Source organism: Aethalodelphis obliquidens, unplaced genomic scaffold (genome assembly GCF_003676395.1).
Source record: "Aethalodelphis obliquidens isolate GAN/ISIS:26980383/991018 unplaced genomic scaffold, ASM367639v1 scaffold39, whole genome shotgun sequence".
Lineage (NCBI taxonomy): Eukaryota > Metazoa > Chordata > Mammalia > Artiodactyla > Delphinidae > Aethalodelphis > Aethalodelphis obliquidens.
The window spans coordinates 17,578,353-17,596,908 of NW_020837983.1; the positions used below are offsets into that span (position 1 = coordinate 17,578,353).

Consider the following 18,556-nt stretch of genomic DNA (forward strand, 5'->3'; position numbering starts at 1 on the left):
TGATTTCAGTTGGTCTAACTGAGAGCAGTACTTTTTGGAATTAATCATTTGGTTTTCAGGAAGGAGCTCATAATAGAGGACTCCCTTCCAATCCCACTATATACACAACATCACCTTCATTGGATGAAGACCGGCCTTTGGTGTAGTTGGTGGTGGTTCATTTCGCTTGCCTCACAATCTCTTCTGTTCCACGCTCTTGTACAGTATCCACTTTTCATCACCTGTCACAATTTGTCTTAAAACGGAACATTTTCATTACATTTAAGTAGAGAATCACATGCAGAAATATGGTCAAGAAGCTTTTTTTCGCTTAACTTACGTGGAACCCAACCATCAAAGCGATGAACATAACTAGGCAGGTGCAAATGATTTTCAACACTTGATTTGGATATTTTGAGTATGTTGGCTATCTCCGCCGTGGTGTAACACTGATGGTTCTCAATTAATGTCTCAATTTGATCGCTATCAACTACAACGGGTCTACCTGCCCATGGAACATCATCCAGTGAGAAATCTCCAGCATGAAACTTCGCGAACACTTTTGACATGTTCAATCACTCACAGTACCTTCTCCGTACACTGCACGAATCTTTTTTTGCATTTCAGTTGCGTTTTTACCTTTTAGAAATAATATGCCGAAAATGTTGCTTTTTTCCTTCCATCTTCAATGTTAAAATGGCTACAAAAAATTCACCTATTTTGATAAGTCTTTTTTAAAATGCATGCTGATGTGACAGCTGTCATGTGCAATCTAACAAAATTCTTTCAATGAAGTTAAAGACAACTAAGTGCTACTAGAGCCATCTTATGGAAAAAAATGAACGAACCTTTTGGCCAACCCAATACAAGGGCATTTAGTTAAAGTGAGTGAAAAATATTTACTCCCTCAATTAGTTGTACTCGTTATAGCCACTGTAAGTCATTAAAAGACAACTTCTTGGGCTTTCACACACTCTGGGTAAATGCCAGACCTAAGGCAGATAGGAGTTTGCCATGTTTGAGAAATAGAAATAGGTGAGAATGGTAGGTATCTAGTGAAAAGAGACAATGGTAGGAGATGAAGTAAATCATGGTAAAGTGTTTAGAGTATATTTTTACTGCCAGAGGAGCCATTTGAAAGCTGTAAGCAGAGGACTTCTGTGGCCTTTTTAAGACCAGTAGGATCGCTGTATAGAAAATAGATTTTTACACAGCAAGAATGAAACTAAGAAGGTTAAAAGACTATGACAGTCATTCAGGTGAGAGATGGTGTGGCTTCTATTAAGGTAGTAGCAGTGGAGATGAAAAAAAATAGATGGATTTGGGGAAAGTTTTGGAAGCATACAATACAGAATTTGCTAATAGACTGGATATAGGGGGCTTGGCAAAGAAGGGAATCAATGATAGTTCCTAGAATTTTAGTTGTGATGGGGAAGAGCAAGTTGGGGGGCATGGTGGCAGGAATCCAGATTTCTGTTTGGGAGATGTTAACTTTGAGATACATTTTAGGCATCTAAATGAACATGTCAAGAAAGTAGAACTGGGTTTCATGGGAGAAGTAAGGACTGCTGGATTTTATGCATTTGGGCATCATCAACATATAAACTGTATTTATAGCCACAGGACTGCTACTTCCATAAGAGTGTCATGCAGTGTCTCTTTTAGTCTTGATAACAATTCAAGGGAGATATTTTCTTTTTATATCGATATGATTAGCTTCTTTCTATATCTGATCGACTCCTATGCTCAGAGATACATAGGCTAACTGTCAAGCAGCTACTAAATGGTGGAGCCTGGATTCAGATTTGTCTGACAGAGTTCTTGTTCTTTCCATTACACCAGGTTGTTTTACTGAAGTATTAGAATATGTGAATTTCTGAGTGGAGGATTTTAAATTTTTTTGAATGAAGGTTTTTTTTTTTTAAAAAAAGGTCTGTCTAGTCTAGAGAGAATGAACTTCATTCAGAATCTAATCCAAGTTTATAAATTCAGTAGTCTTTTTTATCCTTATGCAACTTCCTTTGGACAGGTGCCACTGATAGTTCCTTTTTTTTCTTTTTAACTCTACTCCTTTGGCATGTGGAATATGACTGTCTGTTTTCCTTTCTCCTCATATGTTGATTTTCTTTTCTTCACTGACCCTTAAGTATACGTGTTATGCAGGAATTTTTAGCCTTCTTTCTTAACTTTACATATTCCCCCTTTACATTTTTATGTTCTCATTGCTTCAAATACTAAATATACCCTTATGACCCTCAAATTTTTTGCTTCCACTCCAGACATTTTTTCCCTAGCTCTACCCAACCAGGTCCAAAGGTTTCTGAAAGCAATTAGCCTGGAGGCTCCCCCGTGCGAATAAAGAGAAGCGAAGTGTAGGGGCTGTGATTAATTCATCTACTTATAATCATTTACATATCGGCTGCCTTTATGGAGTTTAAAAAATAGACTGGCAAGCAGACAGTGATCCACGGGGAGCGTTAACTAAGGGTTTGGATTGGCACGAAGCCATTCATGTGAACATAAGTCCTCGGCCACAGGAACATAACTTGCAAAGCAGAATTCTGCTTAGTTCCTCAAAGAGATTTAACCAGAAATTTTTGAAGTGTATCAGTTCAGCCGAACATTAAAAAGGAAATCGAAGGCGAATCCCATCATGGAAGGAGGAAAGTTGGGGACAGATAACGGGTTCGCGCAGAACTTTGCATTGCAGCAGGTCATGAAGAGAACAAGGTACCGATTAGGAAGTGGGAAGACAATGAATACACCTATGCAGAAAAAAGTGAAAAGCCGGGAGTGACACACATTAAAGACCCAGAATTTGTTAAGAATCCACGGTAAAGTAGACATCTCACCCCAAACCGGCTTCGGCGGCTCCCGCTCCAGCGGCTCCGGCTCCAGCGGCTCCGCCCCCGCGCCCTCACAGACCTTAACGCGCGGCGCACCGCCCAGCTCGTCCCGCCCCCTTTCCCGACTGCCCCTCGGCAGAGCCGCGTGCACGTGTGAGGCGGATCCCGCCCCCTCCGCGCTCTTGGCCAATGAGAAATGGTGTCGTAATTCGCCACCGCCTAGTCTCGGGTCGTGTGACCACATCTCCCCGCCCTCTCGCCCGGTTGCCTCCAGGTTCTGAGAAGATGGCGAAGGTCTCAGAGCTTTACGATGTCACCTGGGAAGGTAACTGCTGCCGGGGCGGGCGCGGAAAGACCAGAAGCCGTGGGAAGCCGTTCGGGAGTACCTGCTGCCCTCGGAGAGCTGGATTTTCCGGTCTCTCTTCGGCATTGGACCGGCAGAGCTGTGGTGGTGGCTGAGGTGGAGGTTGAGGCTGACCCCTTCCTTGGCCCGGCCACCGACTGGAGTCTGCGGTGTTTCCCACCTCTTGCGCCAGTAGGCTGACCGACCGTCCTACCTCCGCGCCAGTCCAACGGCCCAGGGTAGCTTCCATTGAAAGGCGACCGGGACCTGGGGCTAGGGTTGTCATACGTTTCCTGTGGCTGCCGGGCGGCGCGGAGGAGGCGGGATAGTTGCCTGCAGAAGCGTCTTTGCAGCCGAGAAATACACGGCCTGTACGGGCCTTTGAAGTGCTCTGTAAGGGTTACAATTCTGTGTAGTAAAGGTGTGTGGAAAACCCGTGAACATATCTGATTCTTTTACATGCCAGTTTACTTTTCATTCTCTCTTCAAAACTGGGTTTCTGATTTCTCCCCTTGTTAATTATTCCCTGTCCCATTTCCCCTCAAAACACATTTACACACACAACTTCCTTATTATTCCCTACCAGTAAGTAATTCCTTTTCTGAAGGGGAAGTACCTCTGGTTTAATCTGAGGTGGAGTTTGTGTTTAAATTTGGAAGCAGCCAAACTTTGGACGAGTTCTGTAAGAGATTTTCCTTTCTTAAAAACTTTCGTGGGAGGCATGCATGCTTAAGAGAAGTGCCTTGAGTTTCTCTAAGGCATGGAATTTGTGTAATCGAAATTTATATTCCCAACATTTCACAGTAGACTTCAGTAGCTTATTTGTTCGGATATTTAAATAATGGCCTGATAACACGTGGACTGAAAACTATATTGATTGTTCAGTGGTGAGTAAATCTTTCCAGTATTACAAAGTTGAAAACAATAATGAGAAAAGGTAAAATTCTTTTATACTGGAAGTGAATTCAGTGATTTATTATTGCTTTTGTGGCTTCTAGCACACTGAACCGCAGTGTTTCTACGTGTACTGGGGAATCCATTATATTAAAAGTATTAAGTTCTCAGTACTTGGAGACAGCAAATTAAGTGACACAGTCCCTACCTTCAGGGAGTTCATAGTCAAAAGGAGAAAGACAGACTTGTAACATGGTTTTAAAAGGCTTGTGTCAGGGTATATTCCTTCAGTAGATACGTGGCTGTTATTTTTAATGCTTTTAAGAAATTTTCAAATATTTCATGGTTTTTTGAAGGTGCTATTTTGAAGGTATGTTCAATATAAGTTTCTTAGATGATAGTGTTGTGTAGAATGGTAGGGAATGAGTGGGTGTGTTAACTACCAGCAGACAAGGTAATTTAAGTAACTTGGACCTTACCCTGTGGACATTCTAAAGATGAGTGACATAATTAGATTTAGATTAATCAATAATAACTACTTCACAAGTTTGTTGAGGAACAAAAGGGAAAACATATGTTAAAGTGCTTTTAAACTATTAAATACATATAAAAAAGATGATCTGGCTCCTGTCTGTGTCTCCAGCTTTATCTTAAGCTACTCTTACCCTTGCTCTGTGAGCTGGCCACGCTGGCTTTTGTTGAATTCCCTAAATGTGCGATGCTCCTCTAGTCTTAAGACTGGATACAGGCTATTCCTTCTGATAGGAGTGTTCTTCCCTCCTGGTTCTACTTTTATACTCGGCTCTACTGACTATACTTTTATCATTTCTCGGCATTCCCCTCAAAGGTCACATACTCAGAGAGCCTTCCTTGACCACCCTACCCCCGCCCATTCTCCATCCCGCCACCAAAATTTAAAAGAGAAAAGACAACAAAAACAAGCAACAAAACTTACCCCTGGTCCTTTAACTATGTGTCCTCATAGTACTGAAGTACTTACCCAATTGTGTTAAGTTTAAAAATGTCTCTCCTCGAATGAAGAGGGACCAGGCCTATCTTGTTCTAGTGCATGACATATTGGAGGAACTTAGTGATCTGTTGACTAAATGAATTGTTAGTAGGATTAAAAGATCATCACAAAAAATACTATAAGTAATTTTCTTAGTATTGGAGTGATTTTTTTAGTATCTTAGACTTAGGCAACTCACTTAGCAAATAGAATATAGTTTGCTCATTTTAATTAATGTAATTAATAAGTAGAATTAAAATTCTATTTTAGGAGACTTTTAGGAAAAGAGTATTGTAGATTTTTCTTTCAGAGACTTTTGGTAACAAGAGGGTAATGGGAGGACCCTCGGGGTAGTTTTTTTGTTTAGATTTGGGGGGGCGGGAGTGTCAGTTGACCTGTGTCCTTTAAGAATTCCATTGAATAGGGCTTCCCTGGTGGCGCAGTGGTTGGGAGTCCGCCTGCCGGTGCAGGGGACACGGGTTCGTGCCCTGGTCCGGGAGGATCCCATGTGCCGCGGAGCGGCTGGGACCGTGGGCCATGGCCGCTGAGCCTGCGCGTCCAGAGCCTGTGCTCCGCAACGGGAGAGGCCACAGCAGTGAGAGGCCTGCGTACTGCCAAAAAAAAAAAAGAATTCCATTGAATAGCATCATGAATTAAAGTACTGGAAATGGTTAGTTCAAAGAGTAGTGTGATTTCTTGTGATAGGAAAGTTTTTCACATATTTATAAAAGACGTATATACTAAGTTTAACGCTCTCTTAGTTTCTCTTGGGCTCTATAAAAAAGTAGGTATATGGTTTATTTATCAGCCAGTTGAAGGTTATTGATGTTTATTATATAGAGGAATTTGGAGGTGGGAAAGAGTTGAAGGAGGGTATAATCAAGTTTGTTGAGAATAGGGTATTTGGGCAGAATATGGATAGGATGCCTCACACAGTGCCTGGCCTATAATAGGCATTAAATGAATATTTGTTGAAAAAATATTTATTAAAAATGTTTGAGGGGATTTTAGTTGTGTATGCTCACTGTCTCTACTTCTCTTTTTATTCAGTCCTTTAAACAACCACAATTTGGTTTCCATGCTCTATTAGTCCAGTAAGATTTCTAGGGAGATCTAATGCTGGGTCTAATGTATCTGTTTTGTACATCTATACTACATTTGTCATTGCAGGTCATTCCCTCTATGAAAAATTCTTTCGTTGGTTTCTTAATAGCATTAAGGCTCTCTTTTTACTTTTCAGAACTTTGCTGTGTTCTCTACATCCATTTGCTCCTTAATTTTTGATGTCCCCAGTGGTTCTTTCCTTAGCCCTCTTCTTAATCTGTTATGGTGGTGATTAATCCTGAGTTCAACAGACTTCTAACTGATGCAGGCATAGGTGTTATGTGGTCTGTGACTTTCCTGAAATTATATGCAAAATTGAGTGTGTTTTTAAACATGTACATATTTCTGGGGGAAAGTTGGTTCAAAGGTCCCATCAGCTTCAAAGAGCTCTAAAAAGGTTGAATGTCTTCTGTGGGTAATCATCCACACCTAGCTTTAATTATTAGCCTATATGCTAAATGACATGTTAGTTAAACATATATTTGAGTACTTTGTGCCAGCTGCTGTTCCAGTTCTTGAGGATACAGTGCTGAAAAAGACAGGCAGGGTCCCAGGTCTCATGGCACGTACCCTGAGATTTCACTTCTGCACTAAAAGTTCATATTTATGGATATGTAAATATTTAGTGAAGGTCATTTTTGCAAGGTAAGAGCTGGAGAGGTAGGTTGGTGCCTTGAATACTAGCCTAAGGAGTTTGGACTTTATTTTGTAGATAGTTGGGAGCCACTTTCCTATTTAAAAAAAAAAAAAAAAGATCAGTGACTCCTTTTGGTAAACTTAAAATTTTAAATGGACTTTTGATATAGGGCAGGGCTTTTTCTTTGATAGGGATCTCCTGATTGAAATTCCTTGTCATCTTTAATAAACCATTTTCAACTTTGCTTTCTGTAACATGGAACAAGAACATAAAGACCCTTGTATAGCAGCTTCAGTGCACAAGTCCTGTAGATTTTTATTATTTTCCTCTTATTTTTAATTGAGTCACCTTAACATAACAGCAGTTTTTGAAAGCTCTTTACCTTTGTGGAGTCTTTTTAAAGCATCCAGCTTTGTTTTGTAGAAAAAGTCTGTCTTTTGCACTCAAGTTTTTTTTAGCTTTTGTAATATTTAATTACAGTATATAATTACATTAAGTTTAACTGCCATGAACTGGTTTGCATGCAACTGACTTTTTAAAATGTAACAAATAATGGAAACAACCAAGAGCCTGTTGGCTAAGAGCTTCTCAAATGCTAGGGGCATCATTAGTATTTTTTGCAGGAAGAAATTCTTTGATTATAACTGGAGGATAGTTAGAGTTTTTAATGAACCTTATTAATGTCACCCATCATATGTTTTTCATTGAAGTATAGTTAATTTACAAACACCCCTCATATTTTAATTACTTGTTTACATTCTGTACACACACAAATCTTCTCAGTGCTTCCAATGACCAGCATAGTGGTGAGAGTCAAAAAATAGCTCTCAGTAAATGCTAATTAAAATTTTTGTAGCACTTTATATTTTATGAAGTGCTTTACATAAATTATCTGATATTAGGAGTTCTAAACTCAGATGCCAAGAAGATGAGGATAGAGTGTGAAATTACGTGAAAGATGATAGTGGTGCCTATGAAGAACTGGTGAGTGCGTGCCTTATCTAAAGGTAATCAGAATCAGATTAAAAACAGATTACCCCCCACCCCAACCCCCAACATTGTACTGGCTAAGACATTTGAGGGGTCTAGGTTTTGCTTTATGTAATGTTCATTGCAGATAGGCTTGTGATCTTCTGTATTTTATAGCTGAGGTTAGAAATGTTACATAACAGGTCCAAGATGACTGTGCTAAGTAGCAGCATTGGGATTTAAACCAAAGTCCTCTGACTGTAGCTCCTATGTCTTTATGCCACTTCATGCTCTAAATCTGGAATTGGCATTATTTTCTGTAAAGGGCCAGGTAGTAAATATTTTCAGCTTTGTGTGACATATGGTCTGTCTCAACTATTCAGCTCTACCATTGTAGCACAGAAACAGTCAGACAGTACCGAAATGAATAAGGGTACCTGTGGGTTTTTTTGTTTTGGGTTTTTTTTTGGGGGTGAGGGGTCCCTGTGTGCTGGTAAAACTTTATCCATAAAACAAGTGGCTGCAAAATTTGGTCCTGGGACTTTATTGACCCCTGCTTTCAGTCTCCTGCTTTAAATGAAATATGAAGACCAAAGCCAAAGATGGAAGGATTAGGAAAAGATAAATAGCATTTGGTTTTAGAGAATGTACTGTTGGCTTGCAGAGAAGTTTCAAAGCCTTTTGGTTCAGAAACAAAAGAGAATTAAAAGTGGGTATGAGAACACGTAAGGAAACAGGGTAGAACATTAATAGCTTAAATTTTTTTGAGCACATTTTGTACCATACTGTGTTCTAAACACATAAATTATCTCACAGTGCTTACCACAACAACTATATGATACAGGTATTATTATTTTTCATCTCCACTTTTTAGATGAGAACATTAAAGTGAAAAGTGTTAACTATCCAATATCACACAGATAGAAAGTGGTAGAACTGGCATTTGAACTCCAGCAGTTTGAATTTTGCATCTTCACTTTTAACCACACTACACACTAGTGCCTTTAGATAGTAGAAGAGATATCTGAAGAAAGAAGATAAAAATTTAAAGCTTATGGGAGTTTTGAAACACAGGAAAGACCTTTGGATAGTGAAAAGAATTGTGAGGCAAAATTGAAGTGTATGTAACACTTTAAATATATCTTTGAGGGAGTCATAACAGTGCATAGATAATACTTTTTACCTTGCTTTAAAAATATCTTGAAGTACATGTTATACTCAATTTGGTTTTCTTTTAAAATTTAGAACTTGGGTAAATAGGGAAATATTTGTGTGAACGGGCTCATTGTTTTTCCTAGTTGATCTTTAGAAAAAGTGCTTTTGTTACCAAGTCCAAGATCATTCTGCTCAACGAGCAACAGGCTAATAAATCAAGAGGTGAGTTGTTGGGACAAGGAATAGTGACTTTATTCAGAAAGCCAGCCAGCTGAGAAGATGGTGGACTGGTGTCCCAAAGAACCATCTTACCCCAGTTAGAATTCAGGCTCTTTTATAACTAAAAGAGGGGAGGGGGTATGGTTGATTGCTGCAAACTTCTTGGTGTCAAAATCCTTTGTTCTTGCATCTGTTCATGTAGGTCAGGTCATGATGTTCCTGAAAACCTCCGACAAGACAAACTTTATACTTTGTTTGCAACTTCTTATCTCTGTATAAGTAGAAAAGTGTTATACCTTTAAAGGTTGGAGTCTTGAGAAAGGGCTGGCCTGTATATTTCAGGCCATTAGGCAACATTCTTAACTTGTAGCAAAAGCAATAGAATACAAAGGTTAAAGTAAAAGAAAAAGATACAATATGGAGTCAGATTTGTTCTTTCCTATTATACTTTGCTCTCCTAATTTTCCTTCTTCTGGTGAGTGATCCTTCAGGTTTTTTTTTTTTAAGGGTCTCTGGGAGTAGTCTTTGACAGAGAAACATGTTCCCCACCCCTGCTGTGGGTTACATAAACTAAGAATTAACCTGAGCTCCATTTTGCAATGGCCTGAAGGAACTGCTTTGCCTGCCTTCTCTCTCTCCCCCAATAGGTGGGTTGGGCACTTTCCCAGTCCCTGGGAAAAGGTTGGTCCCCAACCTTTTTGGTACCAGGGACTGGTTTCACGGAAGACAATTTTTCCACAGACCAGGGTGGGGTGGATGGTTTTGGGATGATTCCAGCACATTACATTTGTTGTGCACTTTATTTCTATTGTTATTACATTGTAATATGTAGTGAAATAATTATAAAACTCACCATAATGCTGACAGGAGGTGGAGCTCAGGCAGTAATGAGAATGAGGAGGAGTGGCTGTAAATACAGATGAAGGTTTGTTCACTTGCCCGCTGCACTCAGCTCCTGCTATGCGGCCTGGTTCCTGACAGGCCACGGACCGGTACTGGTCCATGGCCTGGAGGTTGGAGACCCTTACCTTACCAAATGAGATACTTTTATTCCTCTACCATAGTTTATGCTCTTTGTTGTAGAATTCATCTAACAAACTCCCTTTGATCCTTAGGGCTTAATTCATATATCACAGATGTCTTCTTTAACCCTTTCTCCCTGCCAGGTGAAATTAATCTTTCCCTCACCTTGCTTTCTTAGTGCTCTGAACATAACCACTATCTTACCTTTTATCACATTATTTTGCTGCTGTTTACAGTTTTTCTGTTAACTTGTCAATTTCTTAGGCACACTGGATGATTCTTTTTCATCATTATGTTTATAGCATGTTATAAAAAGTATGTATTAATATATTTTTGAATGACTAATTAGAAGTCATGGGGGACATGACAGTGGGTGAAAGGGAATGTTTTAAAAGTCAGAGATTTTCCAGTAATATACTTTGATTATGAATAAGTAGGAGGAGACTGATGGAAAATTGAGTACTGTTGGTAAATGAGAAATTTGACAAAAAAGGAGATGGGACCAGGTTTTCTCTTTTAGTCTCTAGTTTATGGGAAGGAATTCTACAGTTTCTTAAAGGGCATTCTAAAGCAAGTTAAGAAATAATCTAATAGATTAAAAGATATTTCTTAAATTCAAACTGCATATTTTATTAATTCACCTGGGCTAGCATTTCTTAATTTGGGTGTCAGGGTACAGGCAAGGGGTACAGTTTTGTGGAACAGATCTGTAAAACACTAAATAGATTTATATTCCCGAGGCTCTTCCTATTTTAAAATAGTCTGCCAGGTTGACAGAGAATGTCAACTTCAGACAGTATAACTATGGTGTAGGGGATGTGGTTTGAATGAGTTCTGAGAACCCAGGTCGTGGACCTTGTGGATATATGTTATATGCATGTTATCTTGTGGATATATGTTATATTGTGATGTAATAAGGTATAATGTATATTTGGTCTTCATCCCCAATTTCTGGCACAGAGCTCCTAAACCCTTGTAATTTCCTTAGTGGTAGGGTTGATAGGAACATCTTCTGTTATAATATTTGGTCTTAGTCCTGGGTTCCACATACAACATCTTCTAAGATTTATAGTGATACATGTCTTTTTATATACCATTGAATAACTGGTGGCTGGATAGCTTCGGGATGGGGGCTGGTCACTGGTAAGACCAAGACTTGAGTGAAGGGTTGGAACTTTCAACCCTACCCCTCAACCTGCTGGGAGGGGAGAGGATCTGGAGATTGACTTAATAACCAGTGTCTAAGGATCTAATCAGTCATGCCTACAGACTGAAACCTTCATAAAAGCCCCTAAACTTCAGGGTTTGTAGAACTTCTAGGTTGGTGGATACATCAAGGTGCTGGGATGGTGACTCACTCAGAGAGGGTACTCCTATGCCCCCGAAAACCCCCTCCCACCCCCAGCTCTTTGCTCTGTGTATCTCTTCCATTTGGTTGTTTCCTGAGTTGTATCCTTTATAAAAAACCAGTAATAGTAAGTGAAGCACTTTCCTGAGTTCTTTCAGCCACTCTAGCAAGTATCAAACTGGATGAGGGAGTTGTAGAAAGGAACCCCTGATTTTGTAACGAGTTGCTCAGAAGTATGGGTATCCCTGACTTGTTTTGGTTTCTGAAGTGGGGGCAGTCTTGTGAGACTGAGTCCTTAACCTGTGGGGTATGTGTAACCTACTTTTTTGTTTGCCTGCTCAATTCCTCTTCAACCTTTAAGATTGAGTTCAAGTTACTTCCTGTTTAGAGTGAGAGTCAAGGTGATTTCTAGGTTTCAGTAGAAGAAATTAACTATGTTAATTTGTAATGATTTTCTAAGACCGTTTTTGTAAATTCACTTAGGGTCCATTTTAATCTTATGATGATTTTTGTTTTCTTTTGTAGACTTCGAACTGTAGGGACTCAGGTAATGCATATAAAGGTAGTGAAAATCCTATATGCTTCTCTTAGATATATTCTATAGAAGCATAGCATATTGTTTATTTAACTCATGTGTTCAACAACAACTTAATTCAACTATTTAAATTTGTACAACATGTATGTCAATAGAAGGAAGAAGGTAGTACTTCAGATGAATATGTAAGATTTTCAAGAGGTAAGAGTAAGAAAGCATGTATGTAATTGGTGAACTGGACAGTTAATTCTACCTTAGCCATATAAAAAAGGGATCTTTTTTCTGGGTTAGGTACTCCCCCACCCCAGTTATTATTTCTGCTATTGTCAAAATGCTGTTCTTTGAAACTCCAGTTCCCTATTGTATTAATATGCAAAGTTGTTCTCTCAACTTTTGTTGTTTGCTAGTGCCTTTGACCTTACTTTACATTATTCATTTTTATCTTTATATATAATCAAAAAATTTCCTTTGTCCTAATTTTTTCTTCTGTTTATTTCCCTGTGTAATTGTGTATCTTTATATGGACTGTTGTAGTAATGTTGTTATTAAGAGAGTTTTGTGATGAATGTTTCTTCAGTGCTGATAGCCTAATATGATACCCTGATTATGAAAATTTTATATTCTTGAGTCAATGGGTAAACTTCAGGAGCACCTTGAATTTTTGAGATTTCAATGTATAATTTTATTTGTTTTTCTGAGAAAATAATCCTTAGCTTTTATCAAATTCTGAACATTGTAACCCAAAAAAGCTATGATCCATAGTTGCTTAAAGGGATAGAGGATATTTGTAGCAGACCCATGCCGTACACTACTTTTAAAGATAGTTGTAATATCAGTTGTAATGCATTTTCAGTCTTCTAAAGCAGGGGTCCCCAATCCCCTGTCCTCAGCCTGTTAGGAACCAGGCCACACAGCAGGAGGTGAACGGTGGGTGAGTGAGCAAAGCTTCATCTGCTGCTCCCCATCACTCATATTACCGCCTGAACCATTGCTCGCACTACTGCCTGAAACATGCCCCTCCCCCGTCTGTGGAAAAGTTGTCTTCCACGAAACCACTCCCTGATGCCAAAGAGGTTGGGGAGCGCTGTTCTAAAGGATCTGTTGCTCTTGCTAAAATGATTTTCTGCTTTATGAAATTTGAGATACCATAGACTTTTACATTAGTGTGAGTGTATTTTCTTAAAAAGTTGATTTCATCTTGTCAACTGTTTGACATTAATCAAATGTATATATATATGTAATCGCAAGCATTTTTTTTTTTCAGAAATGCGAGATAAAATGAGAAAATGGAGAGAAGAAAACTCACGAAACAGTGAGCAAATTGTGGAAGTTGGAGAGGAATTAATTAATGAATATGCTTCTAAGCTTGGAGATGATAGTAAGTTTTTAAATTTATTGTGTTCATGCTCAGCACATGTTTCATTTACAGTTCTTAGTTTTTTTTAAAAAAAATTATTATTATGTTTTTCTGCTGTTCATATTAATCTCTCTATGATCTGTTAGTTTTTAAAAAACTTCTTAGGAAGTCTTAATGACAATTTTAATTTGAGAAGGACTTATAATTGTTGGTAGTAGTGAAGCTATCAAATAGGCATTTTTGTTTTAAAGCTCACAAGGCTGTAGTCCTGGTCAGGTCAAAATGTATTTTATAATGATCTTTTGAAACAGTAAAAGTATTAAATAATTAGAGATTTTTTTTTACCTTATATTAAAATATTTTGCATTGCTGAAAACATAAGGTTGCTTTCTTTCCTTAATTCCAGATGTAATACAATAAATCAATTTTCAGTTATGAGTAATGTTCTTTAAAATATCAGAAACAGGAAGAATTTATTATCTAATTTCTGTTCTGAGATTTTTATATTAAATTCAGTTTTTTCCTCTGTGTATCTAGTTTGGATCATATATGAACAGGTGATGATTGCGGCCCTTGACTATGGTCGGGATGACTTGTCATTGGTAGGTATTTAAACTTGTTTTATTTTATATTTAATTTGCTTCATAAATTATGTGTAAGCAGTTAGTATATGGCTGTATTGAATGCTTTCTGTAGGTGGTTTTCAGTGCTACTCTTTTTTTTTTTTTTTTTTTTTGCGGTACGCGGGCCTCTCACTGTCGTGGCCTCTCCCATCGCGGAGTACAGGCTCCGGACGCGCAGGCCCAGCGGCCATGGCTCATGGGCCCAGGCGCTCCGCGGCATGTGGGATCCTCCCAGACCGGGGCACGAACCCGTGTCCCCTGCATCGGCAGGCAGACTCTCAACCACTGCGCCACCAGGGAAGCCCTCAGTGCTACTCTTGAGTAGCTGGGACTAGCTAGGTACTTTGGGACACAGTATGTTTTTTTATATCTTTTTAACAATCCTGAGAAGTAGATGTTTAGTATCCCAGTTTCACTGAAGAGGTTAAATTAGTTGGTGAAGGTTATCCACTTAATAGGTGAATTATGCCATATTATAGAGTTAAAAATAAGAAGCATATAGTTTAAAACATTTGTTTTGGGGGTTGTTAAATGACTTACTTAATATATAATGTTAAGTACTGTTTTACAGTGTTTTAAATGTATATGTTAAATTAGTAGAAAATCCTGACATGTACAGAACATGACTTAAAATATTAATATTAGGTATTTAAGTGGGGCCTGACACATTATGGAAGTAATTTTTAATTTTAATTTAATTTTAAAATAAAAGAATGATAGCTATATTTTTAAACACTCATGTGCTAGGTGCTATGCTAGAAGCCTTACATCATGGTTTATTTAATCTTTATAATTATTTCTTAATTTGATTTGTGTTGATACTATCACTATATTCATTATATAAATCAGGAAGCAGTGGTTTCTGTTCTTTTGTTCTGTGTTTCTGAGCTCTTAAGTGCTCCTTCACACTGCTTCCTCATTTAAGCCCAAAAGAAATACAAAAAAAACAGAAAGTAGAAATACCCAAGAACATATGCATGTCTAATTAGCTTTGTCCTTTTCAAGGTAATTATGTCATGTTGACTATACACATAACTCCAGTGGAGCTACCAGTGATAAAAAATATTCCATGAAACCGTTGTATTACATTTAGAACCTATGAGACATAGTCTTTTGAATACCAACAGAGGTGGCAGCTTATATCTTGAGGGAAATTTTGAAGTTTTTTTTTTGTATAGCAAAATGCCATTTGGTAAAGTAGGAGATTAAGTGAATAGGTAATAACTTCTTTTGTAACACAGTATTTTTCTTTTTAATGGTTCAGAAGTTCAGCACAGCTAGCTTGATTGAACAAGTACTATGAGTTTTGCATGATGTCAGAGAAATAAATGACCATCATTTTCAGTTTTGACTAACTTGAATATTTTTCTTATTATAGAACTTAGAGCCACAGACTTTGAAGCTATATTTCCAGATCATATTAAAATTTACTTTATTATTGGTTAATAGTGTCTTCATTAGTTAAAGGCATTTTTAATCAGTTATGGTTGGAGGAACTAGAGTGGACCATTTTTATCATGCTTAATATTTCTAGCACTTCCAAGACTCTTATAATCCCTTATAGGTTGCTGAGAACATAGTAGGTGCTCAATAAATATTTGATTATTTGTATAGTTGAGTTGATGGGTAAATTATGGATATCTGCCAAAAGGAGATTGGTACTCCATTGATATGGTGTCTGTATTTTATGACCCCAAATCACATGTGTACTGACAAGGTGATTGATTAGAATATGACTTCAACAGGGCAAAATTAAACAAAGTGTTAACAGTATTTGCTAGGAACTTGAGGTTACTACCAAAAAACTTAATTTTTATCAAGAGAATGTTTGTGCAATACTTAGGAAGAAAAGGCCAGGAAGCAGTTGTAGTTATTTAAGTGGTGCCTGACACATTATGGAAGCAGTTTTTAAGTGATATGGTAGTAGTATTTGAAGAGTTATTAGTGGACCTCATAATCTGCTCATTTTCTTAGTTAAGAGCTTGATCAGTTTCTGAGAACTGATTGTTGTCCTCACTGTAAGTTCAGAGTTCTTTTACCGCATTATTCATTACTGATTAATTTCACTTATGTCATTAGATCTCAGTAATGAAATTATTTAAGAAAAACATTGAAGACTATGTAAGCCATTCCTTGTAACCCATTTAGTATATGTAGTGTAATTACTACTCTTCAAGTCTTTTTTACCAGTATTTTTTTTTAGTTTTGTCTTCAGGAGTTGAGAAGACAGTTCCCTGGCAGTCACAGAGTCAAGAGACTAACTGGCATGAGATTTGAAGCCATGGAGAGGTAACTGAATCTTGTAAATAGTGTGATCCTGTTTTAAAATGGCAAACATGGGTTCTTACATTTAGGTCCTTCTATACCCGTGGCAACATCATTAATTGTGCAAGATCTTTTGCTAGTGAGCTTCAGAATAGTGTCAGAGTGCTTCTCAGCCTAAATCCTGCCAAGTTACTCTCCTTAAATAGAATTTGACATAAGAGTGTAATCCATTTACCATCTTTGGCCTAGTGGAATTGGGATCATGCTTTGGAGTAAAATAGGCTTCCTATCCTGTTTCTAAGGATTTATTAGCTATTGACCTGGCAAATTATTTAAGATTTTCAGCCTTACTCCTCTGTAAAACAAGAATATTACCAACTTGTCAGGGTTGTTTTGGGAATTAATAATGATATATGTGTAGTGCCCTCACAGGCACTCAAGGTACAGAAGCTATTATTATTATTATTTTATTTATTTATTTATTTTTTGTGGTACGCGGGCCTCTCACTGTTGTGGCCTCTCCTGTTACGGAGCACAGGCTCCGGACGTGCAGGCTCAGCGGCCATGGCTCACGGGCCCAGCTGCTCTGCGGCATGTGGGATCTTCCCAGACCAGGGCATGCACCCGTGTCCCCTGCATTGGCAGGTGGACTGTCAACCACTGTGCCACCAGGGAAGCCCTATTATTATTTTTTTAATTGAGATATAATTGATATATAACATTGTATTAGTTTCAGGTGTATAACATAATGATTTGTTAAATGTGTACTTTGTGAAATGATTACTGCAATAAGTTTAGTTAACATCCATCATCATAGTTATAAATTTCTTTTTTCTTATGATAAGAATATTTAAGGTTTACTCTGTTAGCAACTTTAAAATGTACAACACAGTATTGTTAACTATAGTAAACCATGCTGTATTTATATCCCCAGGACTTAATTTATCTTATAACTGGATGTTTGTACCTTTTGACCACCTTCACCCACTTCTTCCACTCCCCATTCCCTTGTCTGGCAACCACTAATCTGTTCTATGTATCTGTGAGCTCAGGTTCTCTTTGATTCCACATGTAAGTGAGATCATACAGTATTTATCTTTCTCTGTCTGACTTATTACACTTAGCATAATGCCCTTAAGGTCCATCCAGGTTGTCATAAATGGCAGAATTTCTTTCCTTTTTTATGGCTCAGTAATATTCCATTGTATATACAGTTGACCCTTGAGTAACATGGGTTTGAATTGTGTGGGTCCACTTAGTACGTGGATTTTTTTCAATAGTAAATACTACAGTGCTACACAGTCTGTAGTTGGTTGAATCTGTGGATGTAGAACCTTGGATATGGAAGGGCCGATTTTAAGTTAAATATGGATTTTCCTTTTTTTAATTTAAATTTTTACTTTTGGCTGTGCTGGGTGTTTGTCGTGGCACGCAGGCTCTTCATTGTGGCACATGGGCTTCTCGTTGCAGCACGCGGGCTTCTCTAGTTGTGGTGCACGGGCTCAGTAGTTGTGATGTGTGGGCTCTCTAGTTGTGGCATGCGGGCTCTAGGGCATGTGGGCTCAGTAGTTGTGGCACGTGGGCTTGGTTGCCCTGTGGCATGTGGGATCTTAGTTCCCCAACTAGGAATTGAACCTTCATCCCCTGCATTGGAAGGCGGATTCTTAACCACTGGACCACTAGGGAAGTCCCCTATGTATGGATTTTCCACTGTGCCGTAGGTTTGGTGCTCCTAACCCACACGTTGTTCAAGGGTCAGCTGTACTTACACCAAACTGTTTTAGCCATTTATCTGTCGATGGACACTTAGGTTGTTTCCATGTCTTGGCTGTTATAAATAATGCTGCAATGAACATGGGCGTTCAAATATCTTTTCAAGTTAGTAATTTTATTTCCTTTGGATAAATACCCAGAAGTAGAATTGACTAGATCAAATGGTAGTTCTGTGTTTAATTTTTTGAGGAACTTTTATACTGTTTTCCATAGTGACTGTGCCAATTTACATTCCCATCGACAGTGCACAAGGGTTCCCTTTTCTCCACATCCTTCCAACACTTGGTATGTTTTGTCTCTTTGATAATAGCCATTCTAATAAGTATGAGGTGATATCACATTGTGGTTTTAATTTTCATTTCCCTGATGATTAGTGATGTTGAGCACCTTTTCATGGACTTGTTGGCTATTTGTGTGTCTTCTTTAGAAAAATGTATATTCAGTTGCTCTGACCCCTTTTACTTGGATTGTTTGTTT

At 38.2% G+C, this 18,556-nt stretch overlaps 1 protein-coding gene across 2 annotated transcripts in view; it reads left to right on the forward strand.

The window, feature by feature from the left end:
• Positions 1 to 3,040: 3,040 nt before the first annotated feature.
• The window catches only part of EMC2 (ER membrane protein complex subunit 2), a 52,394-nt gene continuing 36,878 nt past the window's right edge, over positions 3,041 to 18,556 (forward strand). For both annotated transcript variants that reach the window (XM_027131606.1, XM_027131607.1), the window contains exons 1-4: positions 3,041 to 3,150; positions 13,326 to 13,439; positions 13,956 to 14,020; positions 16,245 to 16,330. In XM_027131606.1, coding sequence (XP_026987407.1) covers positions 3,111 to 3,150; positions 13,326 to 13,439; positions 13,956 to 14,020; positions 16,245 to 16,330 — 305 coding nt within the window. In that variant the 5' untranslated portion in view covers positions 3,041 to 3,110. The remainder of the gene's footprint in view (positions 3,151 to 13,325; positions 13,440 to 13,955; positions 14,021 to 16,244; positions 16,331 to 18,556) is intronic.